General features: G+C 41.1%; 1 protein-coding gene across 1 annotated transcript in view; it reads right to left on the bottom strand.

Annotated features, from left to right (window-relative positions):
* Nucleotides 1-6,282, bottom strand: part of TBC1D9 (TBC1 domain family member 9) — a 125,113-nt gene extending 118,831 nt beyond the window's left edge. The window contains exon 1 of the mRNA XM_020989854.2: nucleotides 5,471-6,282. Within this exon, the coding sequence (XP_020845513.1) occupies nucleotides 5,471-5,600 (130 nt within the window). The 5' untranslated portion in view covers nucleotides 5,601-6,282. The remainder of the gene's footprint in view (nucleotides 1-5,470) is intronic.
* Between the last annotated feature and the right edge of the window lie 17,995 nt (nucleotides 6,283-24,277).

Genomic DNA, 24,277 nt, shown 5'->3' with positions numbered 1-24,277 from the left:
TAAGGTCTGGAAGTTAAGAAAATAACTAGACTCAGCTGTAGGCCTTCTGCATGATTTTGAAACAGAACCAGAAGCCCAAACTGATAAGTAACCTGGAAGGTGATGCTTCCAGCTGATAGCAGAGCCACGAAGATTAAACTCATAGGATCAACAGATCTCAGCCAGGGGCTCTGTTGTGGCCCCCTTTAGAAGATGAGTGAAGCCCATTGACCCCTCTTCAGAAATGTTTTTAAATGCATTAAGTAAAAAACATAGGATCACAGATGAAAACCAATTATACTGAAATACAGTTATGAAAAAACAAAACAAAACAACAAAGTTGAAAGGTCTCCAGCTTAGAGCAATGCCCTCATTTGACAGATTAGCACATATCAGACACTGGAATTGAAGATGTCATTGCAAGACAAGTAAAATGCCTGGTAAGGAAAGGACAAAGGGACCTCTCCCTAGGTCCAATCTCATTGTAACTCTATTTCCAGCATCCTCAGGGACTTCCTGATTATGTAAAAGAAATGGGCAAGTATTCCAAATCTACGATCCAATCATCCAATCTCCAAATCTGGCTCCACCCTGCTCCCTCCCTCCCTACTCTCCAACTAAGGCTATTTGGAAGCAGAAACAAACTTTGCCTTTCTTTCTAAACAATGCTCAATACATTGCCAGCATAATCTCACTACAAGTTTAAGGTCTAAACAAATCCACTCAGAAAAGGAAAGAGGAAACAGACTTTCATAGCCCTGTTAACTGTTCAAGGGCTGGACAGGACTTCTTTCTTCTATCAGGGGTGAGGAACCTTCGGCCTTGAAACCACATGTGGCCCTTTAGATCCTCAAGTGTAGCTCCAAAGTTTGGATTCAGTCAAAGGGCCACACTTGAGGACCTAGAGGGCCATATGTGGCCTGAAGGCCTGCTTCTAATCCATGAAAAATCCTCCCTTCATTGCAGAAAACAGATAAATTCCCGGAGGTCCCATTTCCCTCTAAATGGGATAGTTCTTATACTCTTAGGACCACATGTTTTTAACTGGAAGTAACTTTTAAGTCATCTAATCCATTTTCCTCATAGTAAAAGATGAGGAAAATTAGTTCCACACCAAAGCCATAAAGAATTCAAACTTAGTTCTTCTGACTCTGAATCCAACACACGTTCTACTGTACGTTTCCTGAAAACTACCTAGTTCAGCATTTCATGCAATTCTGGATTGCACTCGGATCAAGCATCAGTCCTGCTGTCCAGAGAAATCTGGGACTACTCAGTGGTTCTCACTGGAAGGTGGGTCATTGACCTCAAAATTCATCCTTAAAATAGTCTTGGGTCTAGATACTTGGCCCCCTTACTCCCCTTACTCAGTCCCTTCTTGATTGAGGCCCAGAATCCATCCAGGTTCCACTGGCTCACATGGCTTTGATGACATGGAAGCCACCAACTCCATTCCTTTGAGTGAGATGGAAGACCACCAGGCTTTACATTTCCCTTATAACTCTAAAAGTCTTCTGGGTCTTATCTCTGTCCTGAAGACCTTTGGCATTGTTATCTGCCCTAGTGCTGTAACCTAAGGACCTCTGGCCCCTTGTCATTTGCCATCCTGCTGAACCTTTTAGGACTTTCTAAGCAGCTGTCAATCAAACATTAGGTGCCTACTATGTGCCAGAGACTGTGCTAAGCTCTAGGGATACAAAAGACAAAAGATAGTCTCTGACCTCAAAGAGTTTATAATCTTATAATTTTACATTATATACTTGTGTATATAGACACACATTATATAGAATCAAGAAGCCTGGAATTCAAATTCTGCCTCAGATGCTTATTAGCTACCTGAACCATAACCTTTTAACCTCTCTGCCTCAGTTTCCTTACCTATAAAATAGGGGGGGAAAAAACATCTACCTCCCAAGATAAAATTGTGAGGATTAAAAATGAGATAATATTTGTAAAACATTTTGCAAACTTTATTTTATTTTATTTTATTTGTTAGGCAATTGGGGCTAAGTGACTTGCCCAGGGTCACACAGCTAGTAAGTTAAGTGTTTGGTCTGAGGCCAGATTTGAACTCAGGTCCTCCTGACATCAGGGCCGGTGCTCTATTCGCTGCACCACCTATCTGCCCCTACTTTGCAAACTTTAAAGCCATGTAAGTGCTAATTATGATGATGTTGTGGTGGTGGAGCTGTCTCTCCCAGTTAGAATGTGAGCTTGAAAGCAGGGTCTGTTTAGATTTTTCCATCTGTATCCTTAGCACTCAGCACAGTGTTTGGCACATAGCAAACTCTTACATGCTTTCCCATTTATTCATTCAGATGTTATACTTTAGGCAGTGCCAGGAGATATTCAGGTAAAAAGGTACTTAAATTTAGGTATAAAATAGGGACAGCTTATATATTATCAATTCCAAAACTGATACTGTATAAATTGAAATAATTCCTTAAACCTGAGTTTTTTATTATCCAATATAGACACAGTGGTGAAAACAAAGTACTGAATGATACTTCTTACATGTAGCAACACACAACAGCTGTAAACCTCTAGTAGTCAACTCCTTTACCTCTGTGATGGCAAGCAGAGTTTGACAGAAAAGAGGATAGAACTGGGTTTCTACGGTAGAAGCAGAAGAATTACAGTTGCTGCAATTTCTTTGTAATTAAAAAAAAAGCAACAACTTTTCAGATATTCATCTGGGAAAAAAAAATAAGCCACTCCTAGTGGATGAAGACAAATACCTTCACAATGTGTACCTGGAGAGTCCAGAGGCCCTATGGTATAGTGAAGAGGCCCCACAGACCTTGGAATGAGCCCTGGGCTCCATCACTTGCTGGCTGTGTGACCTTGGGGAAGCCGCTGAGTCTTGGTTTCCTCTCCATTAAAATGAGGAGAATCAAACTTGGCAATATTTAGGTCAAAGGGTTATTTGTGAAAATAAAATGAAATCCTGCCAAAGTGTTCTTCTCCCCGGTTCTTCTCCCCAGCCAGGCTCTCTGTCTCCCTGTGTCTGGCCTCGCCATACTCCAGTGCTGGATAGCCCTCCCTCTTTAAACTCAGCCCAGGTCCCTCTTTTCAGTTACAGCTCAGGCACCATGTTCTACAGGAAGTCTTTTCGGATGGCTAGTGCTGATCCTTCCAAGCTACCTTGTGTCTGTGAACTGTGTATCTTGTATCTTGACTGTGAACTCCTTAGCGGCAGGAGAAGGGCTTTTGCCTCTTTTTGTTACCCCAGCACATAGCACAGATCCTGGCACGTAGTAGGTGCTTAATAAATGTTTACTGACTGATTCATTGTACTTAACTACTTTGCTTATGTGTATTTATTAACTTTATTTTTATGCTGTGTGTATTTTATATGAACTCCTCCATCAGAAGGTAAGCTCCTCTCAGTTATTCCTGTGACTAAGCATGATGTTTGACACATAGTAGGTACATAGTAAATATTTGCTGCCTGAAGTGTTTTATAACTATAATGTAGCAAAATTATCATCATTATTAATCTAATAGGACTATAATAAAAACAATTAAAAGTAGAAAAAATAATTCGGTTCTGCACCTCATTCTCTCTCCAAGTAAATAAACTAGCCAGGACTTCAATGATTACTATATTTAAGGACTTTTGTTATCTAGCATATATTAAGTGTTGGAATATTAGTTCCAGATAGAAAAATGCACCTTTGGCTTACTTCTGCTGTAAAGCAGCTCTTCTAGTACCTATTAGACTTTGGCTCTAGGACATTCAATATTTACAGAACTAGATATGCATGTTAAACATGAAAGCACTGAGTCAGGCATGCTCCAAGAAAGGCTGTGAAACTATATGGGGCCAAGATGCTAACAAGAATTCACAGGACTGTGCAAGCCCCCTACTATTCCATACCTTGCTGGAAACATGCAAAAAAAAAATGAAGATTTGCACAGGTCATCTCTCCTACAGATACAGTTAACATGGTGTCTTTAACGAGTCTATAAGGGCCTATGATCCCTTTAATCTTTTTTTTTAAATACATGTATATGGCTAATGAGGAAATAGGTTTTGCATGACTTCATACTGGGTATTATATTTCATGCCTTCTCAGTAGGGAGGGGAGGGGTGGTAAGGAGAATCTGGCACCATTTTTTTTTTCAAGCAGGCATATCCAACAATCAGGCAAGATGGCAAAGTGAGGCTAACACATACTAGCTATGTAACGCTAGGCAAGTCAGTTAACCTCTGGATGCCCATACACCTACCACCATAAATTACACCGATCAATATCTGGATGATTGGAGGAAATAGGGCAAGAGGAAACAACAAAACACCCCATCAAATCACCAGAGCTGCACAATCATCATAATAGGACACCCTGAAAGTAAGATCTGAAAACAGGGTAGTAAAAACACCGGCTTTGGGGCTCAAAATTCTAACCTCAGGCAAATCACTTTCCCACTTGGGACATCAACTTTCTCATCCATAGAAAAAGAATTAGATCATTTCTAAGTTTCTTTTCGGCTCTCAAGATCATGGTCCAATCAAGTTCCTTGAATCACAAACCCGAGGGTTGCCAGTATTTGTGAACTCAGGACAAGGCCAAAGTTCATTACTCTGCTTATTCTTTCCTGGTTAAACTAGCAGAATTTCTGCTATTGAGTCCATTCTTTTAAAATATCCAAGTGTCAACCGAGGAGTGGATAAGGAGATCATATGGTTTCCAGGCTACCAGTATTTTCCTACTGTACAAAATGGATAGTCAAGAAATAAATTTCTATCATTAGGAGCTAGTTCCTCAGTGACTACTTTAATACTTAATTCAAAAACATTGTTTCGTTCAGTGATGTCCCCAACTACTTATAGTAGCTAGCCAGGAAAAGTAATGGAGTTAATAAAATTCTAATTACATCCTTTAGTAACTAAACTCAGATAAGATTTTTTGTTTGTTTGCTTAAGAAACATGGTTTAATACAAACTCATAATTTCTTCCCTCCTTTTCACCTCTCAACCTCTAGAGATTCCTACGGTGTTGTGGTGCTGTTGTAGGAAATGACCGCATCAATTCCTTATAGCTCTTCCTTTCCCCTGGAAACAAAAGAGCTTTTGATGTCGGTTGCTATCATTACCTAGAATGAGGGTGAATACCAGCCATGCCAATCTCTCTTCCCAAAATACAAGCTGATGGTGGATTTCTCATTGGAAGCACTGTATTTAAGGAATAAGGGTAAATACCTTACCCCAAACCACTTGTCATCCTCGGCGACATCCCCCACATCTAGTGGGTGCCTGATGTGCACGGGACAAAATACCCAGAGAGGATCAAAAAAAAGGATGTCCTGCTTCTCAGTGCCCTCCCTCAATGCACCAAGGTTAGCCAACCTGTCAGTCAGGGAGGGTCACTCGAACTGGGCATCCGTAGAGGCTAGTCCAATGCCGAAGCGCAGGTTCTTCACTTCCTTGGCTTGCCTCTCCCCTTCCCCCCCCCCCCATGGATCTCGGCCAGTCTAGTCCCTGCCTTACCAGCCAGTCCCCCGCCGCCGCCTCCATCTCCTCCGTGGCCCTTCCTCCTCTGCAGGATGAAATAAGGGTTGGCTCTCTCCGCAATCCACAGGGCGTTCGCCAGCAGCACCTCCTCCGGATTCAGCCACATGCTCCCGGGCCCCTCGGACACACAAAGGGCGCACCGTGCGGGCTGCGTTTCACAGCATATATACACACACACGAGCACACTCCGCCCCTCCGAGAACCTCCAAGCCCACCTCCCCGCAGGCAAAATAGCCGCGGATACTTTTCAGAGCCCTTCCAGACTAGAAGCAGCGGCAGCGACAGCTGGAGGAAGAAAAGAAGGAGGAGCAGGAGGAGGAGGAGGAGGTGGAGAAGGAAGTGATTGTGGCCGCAGCGCCGGGATCAGGATCCGGAACCGCAGCCGGGTAGGGTTGCGGGCATCTCAAACTGAAGAAGGCAGGGGCAGCAGCAGCCTGATAGTGGGAAAGGCGTTCGTTTCCCCAGCGCTCGCCCCCAGGCTAGGGGGCGGGAGCAGTTTAGTGAGCTAAGGCGTCCCCCAGGCTGTCGTCTCACCTCCCGCCTCTCAAAGACAGGCAGCACGCCAGCAGCCCGAGACATTCGGCTGCATTTTCGCTCCCGAGGACGCTTCGGTGGCTCAAGGTCCCCAGCTCGGAGCGTTCCTCTCCGAGGCCCAGGAGACTCGGGCTCAGCGCGCGCTCCTCTGTGGCTCAGGGTGCTTGGACTCCGAGCAAGGTTCGGCTCCCAGAACTCCCAACCCAACACTCCGGGATTCTGAGGGATAAATGACGAAAAGCCCCTCATCAGAAGCCAGCCGTGACCTCACCGTACGGGGAGAACCATCTCCCGTCCCCCTTTCACGCTGTCCACGGGGGCCGAGCGCCGCTCCTGCTGTTTGCTCTCTGGTGCAGCCTTCTGGCCCCAGCGTAGCGAGCACGCAGCCCCACGCCCATCCTACTCTAGCAGCTGGGATGCTGAGAGCAAGCCCGGGTCCCTTTAAGGAGTATCCCCTAAGGAGACAGCGCCACCTCCTCTCCCCAGGAAATGTATTTCGAGGTTCCAACCCCAGCGAGGGGTTCGAGCCTGGATTGGAAGGAGGAAGCTTCTACTGTCAAAGTCAATGTTTTTGTTTACCGAACCCCAAGGGGCCAGTCATGCGCTCTACTTGTCATTCCCATTAACCCCTCCTCTTCCCCGTTCCAGGCTCGTTAAAGTGGCTCAAGCTAAAAGCATTACATCATTTCTTTCCTCGACCTGTCTGGTCTAGGAGTGCAACATGGGAATTTGGAAGTGGCCCAAAAGATGAGACTGATTCTGGCTACAACCTTTCATCTTGGACTTAGAAGATAGGGCACTGCAGTCTTTCAGTGAGACAACTCAAAATCCAAAGACGTAAATACATTAAAAAACCAATAAATTAAGAACACACTGGAAACTCTCTCTAGATGCTAGAGATTGTCCTTGGTGATCCTGAAGCAATCGAACTCTTACGGGTGCCCACATCCCGTACCTGTTTCTAAGCAAGGTACTGGAGGATACAAAGATCATATGGGGGACAGCCCTATTTGGCTTCCTGTGAACAGAGCACATTTTCTGATGACCTTTTCCTTAATGTCCACCTTTTTATACTTTTCTACTATGGAGCAGGGAAGGAAATAGCAACAGTATAGTCGGCTATTTCTGAAAGCCAGTATGACCTCGAACTAGGTCCAAGTGGTGATTAGTTCTTTTGTAAATCTACTTACATCACTTTCTTTCTTTCTTTCTTTCTTTCTTTCTTTCTTTCTTTCTTTCTTTCTTTCTTTCTTTCTTTCTTTCTTTCTTTCTTTCTTTCTTTCTTTCTTTCTTTCTTTCTTTCTTTCTTTCTTTCTTTCTTTCTTTCCTCAAAATTGTGGAGGGATCCTTTTTGCCAACGGAATGCAAGATCTTTATTTAAGAAAAAATCCACACAGTTGAGTTCTACTATCTACTTATCACATATATAGATGTCTCTGCTCTCATAGCCCCCAATTCAGTAGAATGTAAGCTCTTTGAGGTCAGAAACCTCAATTTTGTCCTTCCCAGTCACCATGGTATAGACCATTAAGTCTCAGTTTCCTTATCTGTAAAATGGCTGAGGTTGGACTTGATGATTTCCCTTCTAGCTCTAAGATCCTATATTCCCAGTGCTTGGAACAGAGTAGGTTTTTAATAAATGCTGACTGATTCATAAGCAATAATAACAGAAACCTTTTCTACACCTTTTGAAAAATTTCAAAATACTTTACAGACATTACTTTTTATCCAGCTGACATTTTATGCAAACTGCTTTGTAAGCTCTTGTTTTATTGGTTCAGAGTATGCCCAACTAAAATGCTTCTAGATACCATAACTTGCATTCAAGTGCTGAAATTTGAAGCTGGTGAAAAATGTTGGATTTATTAAGACAAAAGTACTGTTTAACTTGTATAACATACTTTAAAAAAAACTTCGAATCAGAACAAGCTAAGAAAGGTTACTTTGAAAACAAGGCAAGGAAGAAAATCTAAATACTGAAGTGATTTTTCCAAAAGTATACATTTCCCTTGATTCTTGCGAGCTGTTAGAATAAGTTCTAGCCAGCAAATTCTAGGTTTTCATTGATTATAGGAAGATGGTGGGGTTTGAGTTATGATAACTTATAAAATGTTTTGCAAATTTAAACTTCTGTATTATAATATATATATTATATATGTAATATATATATATATAATATAATATAAACTGCTAGATATTAGTATTTTAAACAGTCATTTTAATTAGAAGATCATAAAATCAAAGTTGGAAGGAGCATTGGAGATTATCTAGTTCAACTCCCTCATTTTTAAGATTATGAAATAGAGTGAGAGAAATGACTTAGCCAAGGTCACACAGGTGAGGCAGGAAAACTCGAAATCCATTCCCCCAGCTGCTACCTCCTTGATGAATTATTTCATCAATTATTTACAAGGTAATTATTTCTATAACTAGGCAGAAAGGGAACATTTAGAGGAAATTATTAGATTTTTATATAGGTTTGTGCTTGTCATAATTTACCTTCCAGTCAGTTTCTGAAGTATTGCTTTGCATTTAAAAAAGCAGCTGCCTTTATAATCTAAATGCAGAAAAAAAGCACTCAGGACACCTGATTAATCCATCCAGGCCTCTGGGAAATAGGTATTTTTAGATTTAGATTTACTCTTATTTTAAAGGCAATCAAGGGTTGTTTCAAGTCTTTTCAAGAGAAAAAGTATCTGGGAGGAGATAGATCTGTAAGAGTGATGTACTTAGTAAAACATATCTTTGGGATCGGTTATCTAAGAAGATATTTTATTGCATGTCTCACATATGATTCAGCTCCTGTCTCCCTCAGAGCTATGCATAGGAGTCATAAATCAATCACCCCAAAGGTAGATGATTTGGATTTTGACTATTTTAATAACTAGTCATGGAGTAGGAGAAACAGTATTGGGTTTGGATTTAGAAAGACTTGGGTTCAAATCCTGATTCTGATATGTGACCTCTTCCAGCTCAAAACTCACAACCTTTCTGTACCTTGAGCACAGGACTTAATTTCCTAAATCTAGGATATTCAGGTGGTGGAGGTAATTCACTTAGAAATCCAAGATTCTCCCCTTATTATATGTACAAGACAGTCTAATTCTATTATAATCTATTGTTGTTTGTCCTTGTTCTTGAAGAGGTGGTGCCATGAACTGCAAGTGAATTGGATTTAAGTGACAGAATGATGTGATTTGGGGTTGCTGGGAACCCTGAAATGTCAGGGTACAGGGCAGTATCTGCCTGGAAAGAATTAATGCACCCAAACCTTCTTCTAGTCAAAGTAGCATTCCTAGTGAACCTTCAACTTAATGGGCATAAGACTGATACGTATACACACAAAAAAAGGACACTGAAAAGATGGGATTAAAAGGTAAGTAGCCTGGGGTGGTCCAGGTGCAGCAGTGAAAGGATCTAGATGGGATTAAGGAGTACTAAATAGCCTGGGGTGGGCAAGAGCCACTGTGAAAGCACTGTCAAGTATGTAGGTGGGCTGGGGTAGACCAGATGCCTTGGGTGAGAAGCCAGTGGTCTCAGCTGCTGAAATGGATGGGAAAATTCAGAGACTGGGTTGCTTTCAAAAATATGGTCTTTTCCATTTAGGGGTCCAGGTCCCATTACCCCATTAGTCCTGCCCCGTCCCTACCCCAAACTATTACCCAAGGTTTTATTTTAAAAATCAGTCAATAAACACTTAGTAAGTGCCTACCACATTCTGGATACTTTGCTAAACTCTGCAGATACAAAGAAAGATTCCTTGAACCCATTGAATCATCTTTCATTCTATCTTCTTTTACTACTGTCTCTGATGAAAAAGATGCTATCCCCTTTGCCAAGACCAACCTCTCTACATATAGCCTTGATCCCATCCTGTTCTATCTTTTCCAGTAGATTGATCCTATAATCATTGTCTCTTTTTTCTAATCTTCTATCTCTCCCTACCTATTAGCGCCTTCCCTGCTGCCTACTAACACATCCTACTTTCCCCTATCCTGAAAAGTCTCTCACTAGATCCTACCATCCCTGAAAGCTACCATCTCATAGCTCTTCTTCCTCTCATGGCCAAACGTCTGGAAAAAAAGTCTATACATATTACCTCAGTTTCCTTTCCTCTTACCCACTTCTAGACCCTTTTTAATATGACTTCAGACCTCATCACTCAACTGAAACTACTCTCTCCAAAATTACCAATGATCTCTTAATTGCAAATTTTAATATCCTTTCCTGAGTCTTCACTTCCTTCTCAACTTCTCTGCTGCATTTGACATTATTGACCAGCCTTTCCTCTTGACTTCCCTCTTCTATCTGGGTTTTTGGGACACTGTCCTCCCTTGCTTTTCCACTTACCTGTCTGATCACTCCTTTATCAGTCTACATTGCTGGCTTATTATACATATCATGCTCCTAAATGTGGAGGTTCCTGAAAGTTCTGTTCTGGGGTCTTCTTCTATCTTCTCTCTCTTCATGTTCTAACTGTGAGCCCATCAGCTTCCATGAATCTAATGATCATCTATATTCAGAAGACTCCCCAGTCTATATATCCAAGCCTAGTTTCTTTCCTAGGCTTCATTCATCTCTAGCTGCCTGTTATGTATGCCTGTAGGTGTCAAAATGGGTGTTCCAGAGTCATCTCAAATTCAACATGCTCCAAAGTGAACTCACTGTCTTTTCCCCAAAACCTTCTCTGTTCTAAATGTCCATATTTCTGGTAGGGTATACCATCTTTCTTAGAGTCATCCAGGCGTGCAACCTTATCATTATCCTTGACTTCTCACTTACCTCACATATCCAGTCAGATGTCAAGTATTATTGTTTCAATCTCTAAAACATCCCTTGTATCTATCACCTTTTCTCTCTCTTCTCTCTCTACTCATACAGCCAACACCCTAGTTCAAACCCTTACTACCCTTTGCCTGGACTGTTAGAATAACTTCCTATGGGAACTTGTCTTCCTGCCATAAATCTCTCCCCTCTCCAATCTATTCTCCACACAGTTGCTAAAGTGATTTACCTTCTTCATAGATCTGACCATGTTACTCTCCTACTCCATAAATTGTATTGGCTCCCTATTGCCTTTAAGATCAATATATACTTGCAGTTTGGCTTTTAAAGCTCTTCACAACCTGGCTTCAATCTTCCATTCTAACTCCAATATATATTATTGCTCCTTCCAGTATTCTATGGTCTAGCCAAACTGGCTTTTTTGGTTGTCTTCCCACATAATACTCCATCTTTTATCTCTACAGCTTTGCATTAGCTGTCCCCCATATCTGGAATGCACTCACTTCTCACCTCCACCTTTGCTTCCCAATTGTGCTCAAGAAATTTCTATGTGAAATCTTTCCTGAATCAGCAGCCCTTGCCAGCCTCCCTCAAAAAGTATGTTAATTGTATCTTGTGCATATGGTGCATATATTTATTTATCCATGTCTCTTCAATAGAATGTAAGCTCCTTGAGGGCAGGGATTGTTTCATTTTTGTCTTTGTATTCCTCAAAGTTGGTGCTTAATAATTGTTCCTTGACTGACTGATTTGCTTGCATTGGAATGGTTTTAGAAGAATGTTTTCTCTTAAAAAGTAATGCCAATATTACCCACTTTCACCACAGGCAAGTTTCTTTCTTTTTTTAAATTAATTAATTTATTTTTAGTTTTCAACATTCACTTCCACAAGCTTTGGAGTTTTACATTTTCTCCCCCTCTCTGCCCTCCACCCTCCCCAAGACAGCATGCAATCTGATAGTGGCTCTACATATACATTCTTATTAAATGTATTTTCACATTAGTCATGTTGTAAAGAAGAATTGAAACGAATAGGAGGAACCACGAGAAAGAAGAAACAAAACAAAACAAACAAACAAAAAAGAGAAAGCAAATAGTGTGCTTTGATCTGCATTCAAACCCCATAGTTCTTTCTCTGGATGTGGATAGCATTTTCCATCATGAGTCTTTTGGGGTGGTGTTAAATCCTTGTACTGCTGAGAAGAGCTAAGTCTATCAGAGTCAGTCATCATATCATATTGCTGTTATTGTTTCAATATTCTCCTGGTTCCATTCATTTCACCCAGCATCAGTTCATGTAGGTCTTTCCAGGTTTTTCTGAAATCCACCTGCTCATCATTTCTTATAATACAATAGCATTCCATTACGTTCATATTCCACAACTCGTTCAGCCGTTCCCTAGCTGATGGGCAAGCCCTCAATTTCCAATTCTTTGCTACCACAAAAAGAGCTGCTACAAATATTTTTGTATGTGTGGGTCTTTTCCCCATTTTTAAAAATTAATTAGTTAATTTTTAATTTTCAACATTTACTTCCATAAGCTTTTGAGTTTTAAATTTTTCCCCCTCCCTCCTCACTTCCTTCAGTGGGGTGGCATGCACATGGGCAAATTTCTTAATTGTTCTGAGCTCCAGTTTCATCATCTATAAAATGAGAACAAAGATCTTTGCATTACTTAGATTCCAGGGCTGTTATGAGAGGAATAAAGCCTGGACCTGTGATTTCATTGGTAGAGGTTTACCTGGGCAGGTTGGCACTTTCTGTGCAACTGAAAGTCTCAGAGAATTGCTTAGAGCAAGGAGAGATTGTGACTTGCCTAGCCATCATCCTGCCAGTAGGTAACAGAAGCAATACAAACCAACTCTTTCTGGCCCTGATGACAGCTCTCTATTGACTCCCCAGGCCTCTTGGGCGAGGCAAGCTCTTGCTCTACTAACCTTAACACCCTATGCCAATGTGAACTTTATGTCAGATCTTAGAATACTCAGTCACTCTGGGAGCGTAGAGATTTCAAACTGAGCCCATGATAGAATCACTGACATTTGTCTAATGACGAAAGCCAATATTACTTGATTGCATGGATTATTCCACTACTCTGACGGTTAGAAATAGCTAAGCCCTTGCAGCTCAAATCTTTAAAACATTGTAGATATTTGTAAAGTGCTACAAAGGAGACGGAGGTGCCCTCCAGTTCAGGATTTCTTTTTCCCAGCATGCCATATCTGCAGTCAGTGACAAAGTTTATTTTTTTCTTTAAAAAAATGCCCGTCAAAGAGCATGACTTCAATGACCACCTGAGCATATGGAAATCTCCTTCCTTAGCGGAGTAGCACTGTAGCTTTGGCTCCCATTGGCTATTTAGGCCATAGGTATAACTTTAGGCCATCCAGTATAACGAGAGTCCAGGAATTTCATTATTCACTTGTTTTAGGTTAAGTATTGTTGTCCTCTGGTTAAGTCTTGCTCTAGTGTCTCACAATGTCTTGAAGGTGACTTTGGCTTCAGGAGGCATAGTTTAAGTTCTATAGATCTTATCAAAGTGGAAAGACAACCAAAGGCTTTGGGTGTATAAAGACTTTACTAGAAGAGCACAAATAGCTCTTTGCCCCAGTGTGTGATATCTATGAGGCCATGATTCCTTGTAGGAGAAAGGTGGGGTGCATCTCCCTTCTTGGGTGATCTCCATCCTTGCTTCACAATCCTTTAGAGGTATGGCCCCCTGACATTAGCTCCAAGATCTTGTCACCATGGTGCTTCTCTCCTAGGGCACACATTTCTCCCCAAGCCCCACAGGGACAAGGGCTGAGACTCTCTGGTAGGACAGATACCCTTTTCTGGATGCAACTGTAGCTACAGGTGTTGGTCAGTTGTGTCTGACTCTCTTCATGATCTCGTGGATTATAGCACGCCAATACTATTCATAGAGTTTTCTTGGTAAAAATACTGGAGTGGTTTGGCATTTCCTTTTTCAGTGGATTAAGGCAAACAGAAGTTAAGTGACTTGCCCAGGGTTACACAGCTAGTAGGTGTCTGAGGCCAGATTTGAACTCGGGTCTTCCTGACTCCAGGCTCAGCAATCTGTCCATTGAGCCACCTCCATACCCACAGTAGGAACCCCTAACTGAATTTGCCCCAGACTCTAATTCAGCTAGTTACAGCTCTATGGACAATGGTCTGTCTGTCTGTCATTTGAGAGGCAGCCTAGTTATATCAGGAATGATATAGCTTAGCATGAGAAGGTTGACCACCATCTATTTAATATTTTAGGAATGGCAGTTCAGGAATATTTTTTACTAAGCTGTGTTGGGACATGAGCAGTGGAGAAAGGGAATCATGATCTATATCAGTGGTTGGAGACCCATACTAATACAATCATCAGATCCTTGAAATATTAAAGAATAAGTATTATAAAAAAGATTGGCCAAAAAAAAATCAGAAATATGTCCATGAACCTAATGAATAAGCTTTTAGGCATAAAGTCATTGAAGCTGAAAAATATGTGGAAGCACATTAAAAAATCTTTTTTTGTGCAACTGAAAATATTAAGAAATCATATTTTCTTTAATCTAAAACTCTTTCCAGAATTTTCCCTTTAGGAAAATATGTGTAAAAAGTCAAGAACAAAGACTATGGGAACAGAGGTTGGTGATGGTAACCAATTTTTAAAGAAGAGCACATTTAGTCTACTTAATATCATTGTCTTCCCCACCTCCTAGAGTAATAGATGCTAAGACCCACCTAGGGACAGTGCCCTCTTCAATCAGTCAATTAACAAATATTTATTAAGTGCCTACTATGTGCCAGGCACTGTGCTAGACTCTGGGGATATAAAAAGAGGCAGAAGATAATACCTGCTCTCAAAGAGCTTAGAATCTAAGGGAGAGACAACATGTAAACAAATACATATATAAAGCAAGCTATATACAAGATAAGTAGGAAGTAGTTCATAGAGGGAAAGCACTGGAATTAAGAGGAGCTGGGAAAAGCTTCCTGTAGATGAGATTTTAGTTGGGACTTAAAAGAAGCCAGGGATGTCAGTGGCTGGAGTAAAGGAAAGCATTGCAGGTATGGGAGACAGCCAGAGAGAATGCCTTGGAGCCAAGAGATGAAGTGTCTTGTTGGTGCAATAGCCAGGAGGTCAGTGTCCCTGGATTGAAGAGCGTGTGTCGGGGAGTAAGAAGCCTCGAAAGGTAATAGGGAGCTAGGTTATTAAAGAGAATTTTCTATTTGCTTCTGGAGTCAATAGAAAGCTACCGGAATTTACAGAGTAGGAGAATGACATGATTAGAACTGCACTTTAGGAAGATCACTTTGCTGGCTGAATGGAGGGTGGATTGGAGTGGGGAGAAACTTGAGGCAGGCAGACCTATCAGCAGCTATGGCAAGTAATCAAGGTGTGAGGTTATGAGAACCTGCACCAGAGTGGTTGCAGTGCCAGAGGAGAGAAAGGAATGTATTTGAGAGCTGTTACAAAGGTAAAATCGACAGGCTTTCATAACAGCTTAGATATGGAAGGTGAGAGATAATGAGGAATGCAAGATGGCTCCCGGTTGTGAGCCTGAGGGACTGGGAGTATACTATTGCCTTCTACAGTAATAAGAAAGGCAGGAAGTGGGGAAGAGCTTAGTGAGAAAGATAATGAGTTATTTTTTGGATGTAGTTCAGGTGTCTACTGGACATTCATGTCTGAAAGGCAGTTGGAGATACAAGATTAGAGGTCTGCCGAGAGATTGGGGCAGAAAAGGTAGATTTGAAAATCATTAGCTTAGAGATGGTAATTAAATCCATGGGAGATGATGGGCTTAAGTAACAGAGAGGGAGAAGAGAAGAGAACCCAGGAGAGAACCCTGAGGGTCTCCTATGGTTAGAGAGAGTCATCTGGAGGAGGATCCAGCAAAGGAGACGAAGAAGGAGTAGTCAGGTCAGAGGAAAACTAGGAGAGAGCGGTATCTGAAAACGTAGAGAGAAGAGAGTATCAGCAAGGAGTGATCAACAGTGTCAAAGGCTACGGACAGGTCAAGGAGAATGAGGATTGAGACAAAGTCATCGGATTTAGCAACGAAGAGATCTTTAGTAACTTTGGAGAGAGCAGTTTTGGTGGAATGATATGGTCTGAAGCCAGATTGTAAGGGATTAAGAAAGGAGTGAGAGGAGAGAAAGTGGAGGCACCTATTCTAAACAGCCTTTTCTAGTAGTTTAACTACAAAGGAAAGAAGAAATATAGGATAGTTATCAGAAGGGAAGGATCAAGTGAGGGTTTTTCAGGACAGGGGAAACTTGGGCATGTTAGGAGGCAGAAGAAAATGAGCCAGTAGAGAGGGAGGGATTTAACATATACAAAAGAGTAGGAATGACTGAGGGGGGAAGATGGTGTAGATGGAACAAGTATAGAGGGATTAGCCTTGGTAAGGAGTAAGGCCACTTCATTATGTGAGACTGGGGTGAAGGAGGAGAGTGGTAGAAGGTACCTGAGTGATAAGAGATGAGGAAGAGGGGAGAAAGGATTATTATCAATGGGGAGGTGGGGCTGGTGAAGAAACATTCTATTAGATGGGAGAGGATGTTAATTCCAAACTGTATTTTGCCAGTCAGTCAATAAACATTTATTAAGTATTTACCAGGTGCCAGGCACTGAGTTAAATGGTGGACACACAAAGAAAGGCAAAGGACTGTCCCTGCCCTCAGGGAGCTCACAATCTACTTTTTAATCTAAATAAAATTTTATTTTTTTCCAATTACATGTGAAGATAGTTTGCAACGTTCATTTTTAAAATAAGATTTTGAGTTCCAAATTTTTCTCCCTCTCTCCCTTCCCTTCCTTCTCCCCAAGACAGCAAGCAATCTGATATAGGTATATATATGTGATCATGTTAAATATATTTCTACATTAGTCATATTGTGAAAGAAGAAACAGGGACAAAAGGAAAAAACCACACACATACACACACACACACACACACACACAAAAGTGAAAATATTGTGCTTCCACTTGCATTCAGACACCATAGTTCTTTGGATGTGGATAGCATTTTCCATCATGAGTGTTTTGGTATTGTCTTAGATCCTTGCATTGCTGAGAAGGGTTAAGTCTATCAAAGTTAGTCATCGCACAATGTGGCTGTTACTGTGCACAATGTTCTCCTGATTCTGCTCATTTCACTCAGCATCAGTTCATGTAAGTCTTTCCAGGTTTTTCTGAAATCTACCTGCTCATTATTTCTTATAGCACAATAGTATTCCATTATATTCATATACTACAACTTGTTCAGTGGGAGCTCCCAAGCTAGAGAGGGAAGAAGACACATAAAAAGAAAGTGAAAAGATGGGGGAAGAGAGAGTACCTAGGGGTTTGGGGGGCATGATGCAATTCTACAGCCAGGTGGGAAATGAAGATACCTGTCTTTAGGATCTGAGGCAATCTCTCTGATGGATGTCCACCCTCCACCCTCTCCAATCATGGGAGGGGCAGACCTAGGTGGAAGGAGTACTGAGGAGGTGTTGGTTCCAAAGTTGTCAGGATCTATGATGAAGCCCAGAAGAGAAGCCAGCTGGAAAACAGTGTTACCATATTATCACCTAGTAGTAGGATCATAGATTTAGAGTTGAAATGGACATTAGAGGCCATTTTTATCTACCCCTTTTATTTTATAGATGAGGAAACAGAGACACTGAAGGGTAAAGTGACTTGCCCAGGGTCATTAGAGGCAGCTAGGTGGTGCTGAACGCTGAACCTGTAGTCAGAAGGACCTGAGGGACAAACTCAGATAATGACTTGCTGTGTGACCCTGGGCAAGTCACTTAACCTCTGTATACCTCAGTTTCCTCATCTGTAAAATGGGGATAATGATAGGACTTACCTCCCAGGCTTGTTGCGAGGATCAAATTGTGATAGTGCCTAGCAAACAGCAAAAAAGGCTGATGCATAGAAGGTCCTATATAAATGTTAGCTGCTATTATCATTATTATTATTATTATTATTATTAACCCAGATCTTCTTAACTCCAAGTCCCATGCTCTACTCACTATATGATACTGCTTCCAGAAGACTAAAAGCATTCTCTAGAGTTTTCTTCACAAAGAAGATATATGGTCCCGTAGTTCTAGGCAAGATTACTGATTGTGGAAAGGAATATATTTAGAGATTTCGAGCTGGGAAGTCCCTCAGGCATCATGTAGTCCAGGGGTGGGGAACCTTCGGTCTTGAGGCCACATGTGGCCCTCTAAGTCCTCAAGAGGATTTGTTCTGTGAAGTTTCAGATTCAGTCAAAGGGCCTTGAGGACCTAGAGGACCATATATGGCCTCGAGACCAAAGGTTCCCCACCACTGATCTAGTTCAACTTCTTTATTTTACAGATGAGGAAAATGAGGACCACAGAGGTTAAGTGCTTTACCCAAGGTCACTTACGTGGTGAGCAGAGCTTGGGACAGGTCCTCTAACTCAGGGTCTACTCATCTGTCTGCTACAACATAAAATGAGAAGATTTTTGACCCTTTGAGTAGAAGAGCTCGAGGTATTAAGAAGCTAAGTGGAAAAAAAAAGCCTCCAGTTAACAGTTATGTAAAAAAAAAAGATATAAAGGTTAAATCTCTTTACACTAAAATTATCAATAGCAGAAGTAAGCTGCCGGTCTCTATTGCCTAACAGAATTGTGGGAAAGATAAAAAAGGGACCCATTTTTTCTTTTTACAGCTTTTAACTTCCCTCTGGACCTTTATCTGCTGAAGTTGTCTTCCCATAAGAAAAAAAAAGGTATTATTTTCTGGAAACATTTATATTTATTCCATCCACTGACACACTGATGTTCTTATCATAACATTATTCTGCCCAATGAGTACTTTTCTCCAATTTAAAGTTCTCATGTAGATAAAATAATAGACTCTTACAGAGCAAATAAATGAGCTCAATCACACTGATTTTATGCCAGCGGAAACTGCCATTTTCCCTCACTGGTAAATACTCAGTAACACTCTTGGCCTGAACCCCTACCCATGTATTATTCTACTGCTAAGTATACCAGAGACACACAAAAACCCCGCATCTAACGCTCTTTCTGAATGAAAAGCTGTTATTTTAAAATAATTTCCTTTTCCCTTCCTCACAATTTTATATACAACTCCCTGAAACTGGGGAGGGTGCTGGTCAATATTGTCAGAGAAAGTTCTCTATACTAATGAAATAATATATCTAGTCCCATCCTCCACTTAATCACAGGGAATCACAGGATTTAGCACCAGTAGGGAACTTAGAGAGCAGCTAATTTACTCATTTTCCAGATATGGAAACTGAGGCCCAGAGAAGGGAAATGATTTGCTAAAAGTCAAATTGGGAGAAAACATCAGTCAGAATTTAAAACCAAATCCAGTGCTCTTTCTACTAGACCATAGCCAATTTCCTTAAATCTATTTTCTTTCTTTTTTTAAAATTAATTTATTTTGATTTATCAGCAATCACTTCTATAAGCTTTTGAGTTTTAAATTTTTCTCCCCCCTCCTTCCCCAAGACAGCACACAATATGATATAGGCTATACATACACATTCCTATTAAACATATTTTCATACTTCAACGTATTTTCTACAACCGTATCTAAAAATACAAGAGGGAAATTGGAACCTGACATCAGATTATGCCAAAGATGGGCAACTAAACCATCAACAGCTACAATTCACTAACATTATCAATGAAGGGCCATGACACATTTTTTTTCTTCCTCTTCAAATTTTGCATGTAAATTTGTAGTAGGTCCCAAGCTACTGCCAAATTGAATATGGCTATTTTGGAAATGAGAACTATTCAACACATGTCCTGAATTCCCACTCAATATGTTATCCTTTTTCTAGCCATGTCACATATAAATCCAATAGTGAAGCATTTAATCAAAACAGGAAATAATGTTTAAAAAAAACAGAACTCAAATGGCAAAACATTTTCTGTACCCATACCCAAAGATCTTCTATGCCTCTGGGAGAGTTATGATCTGTTACCCTTCAATTCTTTGAACTCCCCAGTATAGCAAGTGGGCATAGTGACTTTGAAGCTCACAATCTGATTGGTCAACCCAGTGCTATTTGCTTCTTGGAATCTTTCCAGGAATTCCCCAAAGCAGATTAGAGATTAGTTTAAAGGTCAGCCTTGGTTCTGTAGTCATAGTCACCCCGAAACGATTCTGGGTTCAAGATGCCAACCCTGCCCTCTCATGTGTCCTCTCATTTTTTACCCTGACCGCAGTTCTGTGTCTTACCATTATTATCTGTTATTCCTCCCTCCCCCATCAAAGCATGGCTTTTAAAACCCCTTGCTTTATAAAATCTCATCCTCCAATCAGAGTTCTCATCTGATGATGTCACCACACTGCTGGTTCAGTCTGGTGCAGGATATACTCTGAGCCCTAAACATTGCAGGAAATTAAATTCTAAGGACATAACCCCAGCATATTGTTATGAAAAAATTTTCACCATTGCTAATTGGTTATAATCTTTTCATGAGTTATCTTAAGTCATCTAAAAGATATAATATTATTTAAAAATCACACCATCCATAAAATTTTACCATTTTCTTTCTTCATTCATCCTTGATTCAGTGATACATGTGAATTTTTGATGAGCAAGATTTCCTTGTCTTACCCTGGACTACGTTTGCTATTCTCTGGTAAACTCAGTTCTATAAATACCTATTAAGTACCTACCATGTGCAAAGCACCATGCTTTCTTTTGGGGATACAAAGACAAAATGACACATTCCTTTTTTTCAAGGGTTTAAGGCAGGGTTGCTGTTGTTCATCCTTTGTTTTAGAAGAGGACCAATGACATCATGGGGTGATGTCTTGACATGCACATGAATTGGGTTTATGTGAGGCAGAATTGATGACGTGAGGTTGACTTTGTGCAACTCTGCCTCACTTTCTCTTCCAGAGTCTTCAAAGTCCTAGTGGCAAGCCAAAAACCAAGAGGACTGGCCATGACCCAGGGATGCAGTGGATGACGTCATCATTTTCAATATCTGACCAAGCTCTAAGGATCCCACAGTGCCTACTTCAGCTGCCTTCATGGCCATTGGAACAAATTGTTCTCATCCACCCATTTGGTCTGGGAAAGTCTTCACATGCTTGGGAGTAGATATCCTCCTAATTTACCTGTAGATATGCAGCCTAGCTGTTCTGACAAGACAGTTTTATCAGGGTGTGGCTGCTGCACATGCTAGGGCTTCTTGGAGCCACAGGTGAGAGTTGGGTGACAGGTGGACACCAAAGGTGGATGAGCAGCCATAGAAAGGGTTCTGTAAGTCCTGATAGCAGAGGTGCTGAGCACCCCATATTCATGAAGCATTCCATGCCTTTTTTTAAGGTAGGTATAATGGAGGTAAAGTTAAGATCCAGACAAAGTTCTCTAGAACAGAGGTGCCAAATTCTGCTAGAAGCAGATTAAAATGTAATTGGGAAATTTAACAAAATAAATAAAAACACAACAAAACAAAGATAATATTAGATTTCAAAAATAAGTAAGTGGCCTGCAATGATCCTTATTAATAGAATAGTGTTTCTATTTGAGCATAATACCATTGGTCTAGGAATATTTAGGGAGAGAGAGAACATTTGTTTCAGAAAAAAAAATGACAGTCGGCCAGCTTGCCTCCAAGTTCTATATCCTTAGGCTTCAAGCTCAGTTGACGTGTGCAAGTAGATCACTACTATTTCATCACCATTCGCTGCAATTTTTTTTAAGTGAGCAAGATAGCTCTATTTGAAGGGCAAATAAATTGATCGCAGGTAGTTGTGAAGGAAGATAATGATTCCTTCCTACCTCAATAAAGTTTACAAAGTTTAAAACAGGAATCGAAACATTTTCACTGATGTATAAGGTATTTTCTACATTTTCTCTTTTTCCCAAATGCAAATTTAGATGAATAAAAAAGGTGAGTGAATGTCACAGTATCTTAGTATGGTACCAATTATTTACAGCAGCCACATTTAGGAGGAAAGAGATAGCACGGGCATGTGTAACCAAGGGGTAGACGTATTTGGTTATATAATCAAAAAACTGTTGTGGGGGAATGAGGGTTCTAAAACTGGAGACAAGGTAAGAGATAAAGGGAAGGGATAAATGGTTCAAGAAGGGGTTTGAAGGCAGGGACCATGCCGTATGTAATCTTCATATCTTGCCTGGTGTCTAACCATATATATGTTACATACATATATACATACATACACACTTATATAAATGTATAAATAGATAGTATTAGAAAATTTTTTTTTTTATCTGAGTTGGACTTAGGTGCCCACTGAAATCTATTCTAACTATGAGATTCTGTGATCTGTGAATTCTAGAGAGTGGCTACTGTCCACATGTTTATATTCTAGCAAACTAGTTTAAGGACCCAACTTCTGCTTTCCCAGCAAAACCTGTTCCCTTTCTGGGTGCAGCTGCCCATGGCTACTTGTTCATATATGAAAAGAGACATAAATAAGAAGGGAAGGGCATTTAGGCCTTTGGGGTAAAGCCTGATAATTGAATCTGTATTTGCCGTTGCCTTATGGATCCAAAAGAAAGGAGGACATTTTGCCTAGGATCTAAGAACTGGACATTTGTGCACCCAGAAAGTTACTGGGAGTCTGCTCTGCTTTCTCTGATTCTAGGGTATTGGAGATCTCTTAAGATATGAGCAGATTACGCTGGAATTAACACTATCCATTCCTGAAAGAGTTAACAGAATCGTAGATCCAGAGGTGGGATGGACCTCAGAGGCTCCCGGGTTCAACGGCTCCACTCCTATTTTACAGATGAGGAAACTGAAACCAAAGGAGCTTAAGGCACCTGCTCAAGTCGTACAGGTCAGGAGGGATCTGATCCCGGGTTGTCTGCCTCCTGAGCTAGTGCTCCTCGCCTATTCCAAGTTGTGTCCTTGATTCATCTTCCATAGATTAACTCCTTTCCTTACTGTTCCCCATACTCAGCATTCTGTCTCCATGTCTTTGCACTCAAGGTCTCTAATGTCAGAAAATATCCCTTTCTTACCTCCACTTCTTAGAATCCTTAGGCTCCTTCAAGACTTGACTCAAGTGCCATCTTCTACAGGAAGCATCTCTCTCTCTCTCTCTCTCTCTCTCTCTCTTTCTCTGTCTGTCTGTCTGTCTGTCTGTCTCTCTCTCTTTCTCTGTCTGTCTGTCTGTCTGTCTCTCTCTCTCTGTCTCTCCCTCCCTCCCTCTTCTCTCTCTCTTTTTCACTCTGTCTCTCTCTCTGTCTCCTCTCTCTCTCCCTCCCTCTTCTCTCTCTCTGTCTCTCTCTCCCACCCTTTTCTCTCTTTCTTTCTTCTATCTCTCTCCCTCTCTCTTCTTTTTCTCTGTTTTCTGTCTCTTTCTCTCTCTCTGTCTGTCTCTCTGTCTATCTGTCTCTCTCTCACCAACCCTCCCTCCAGCTACTAGGACCCTCCCCACCAAAATCACCTTTCACTTGGTCTCTACCTATATATGCACATGTTGTCTCCTCCCATAGAATGTAAGCTTTTTGAGGGTACCAGTGTATCCTTGGAATCTGCAATAGTGCCTGACACACAGGTGGAGCTAAATATATGCTTGTTAATTGATTAATGAGTAGTTAGTTCCCTTACTTTGTGTCACAGGATGATGGAGGCACTTGTCAGAGATGGTGATGTCACCATCATGCCTAGCAAAACCCTATGCAGGTTTACGTAGCTTATCTGGGGGAGTCAATACCTGTGCCAAGAAAGTCCTTGAAAAACCCAGCACTCCAAATGCCACCAACATGATGCAGCTGGCAGCATTCACTGCCTGCTTTTGAAAAGTGCTGAGCAAGAAAATTAATCTCTTTAGGGGTGGAAATGGTTTTCTCCTGTAAAGCGATCCTACAATGTGGTTGGACAGCAAGCTATTTGGACATTTTGAAGTGCTCTATAAATACAAACCAATGGTAGGAATATATTACTGTTATTACTAGTTCCAGCATACCCATGAAATGTACACAGGGGAAGACAGAGACCTGATGAGGCTGAGATATGATCTAGAGTCATAGGGATGAGACAACAGAAGAAGCTGGGGGACACACCACGAATGTCAATGTTTGAGTTAGGAAAAAAGTTACTAGAAAGTGGCTTTTCCATTTGCATGCAAATGGAATTTACTTAGTTGGTTTGTTGCAATTAGCCTTGGGATTAAAATCAGTCACTGGAGTTTAAAGTAGCCCCAGGAAACAAGAGCCTGCATTTATTCAGGGCTCTGCCATCCCAGAACCATTACTGGTATATAAATGACTCACAGAAGTGGAGAGCACATGATCTGCTGAATTAGTTGTTTTAGGCTTGGCTCTGGAGAATCTTCCATCCCCAAGTTAGCCAGGCTCAGCCCTCCTTCTTCTTTCTCCTCCTCAGAAATGGCTGAGAATATAGCTAATGGCTGTGGAAGGTGTATGGACACTATTGAGTGGTAGCCTACCCAATGTAACATTGGGCAATG

The sequence above is a fragment of the Phascolarctos cinereus genome, unplaced genomic scaffold (genome assembly GCF_003287225.1).
Source record: "Phascolarctos cinereus isolate Bilbo 61053 unplaced genomic scaffold, phaCin_HiC Scaffold_9;HRSCAF=440, whole genome shotgun sequence".
NCBI lineage: Eukaryota > Metazoa > Chordata > Mammalia > Diprotodontia > Phascolarctidae > Phascolarctos > Phascolarctos cinereus.
This window is presented reverse-complemented; position numbering and strand designations above follow the sequence as displayed.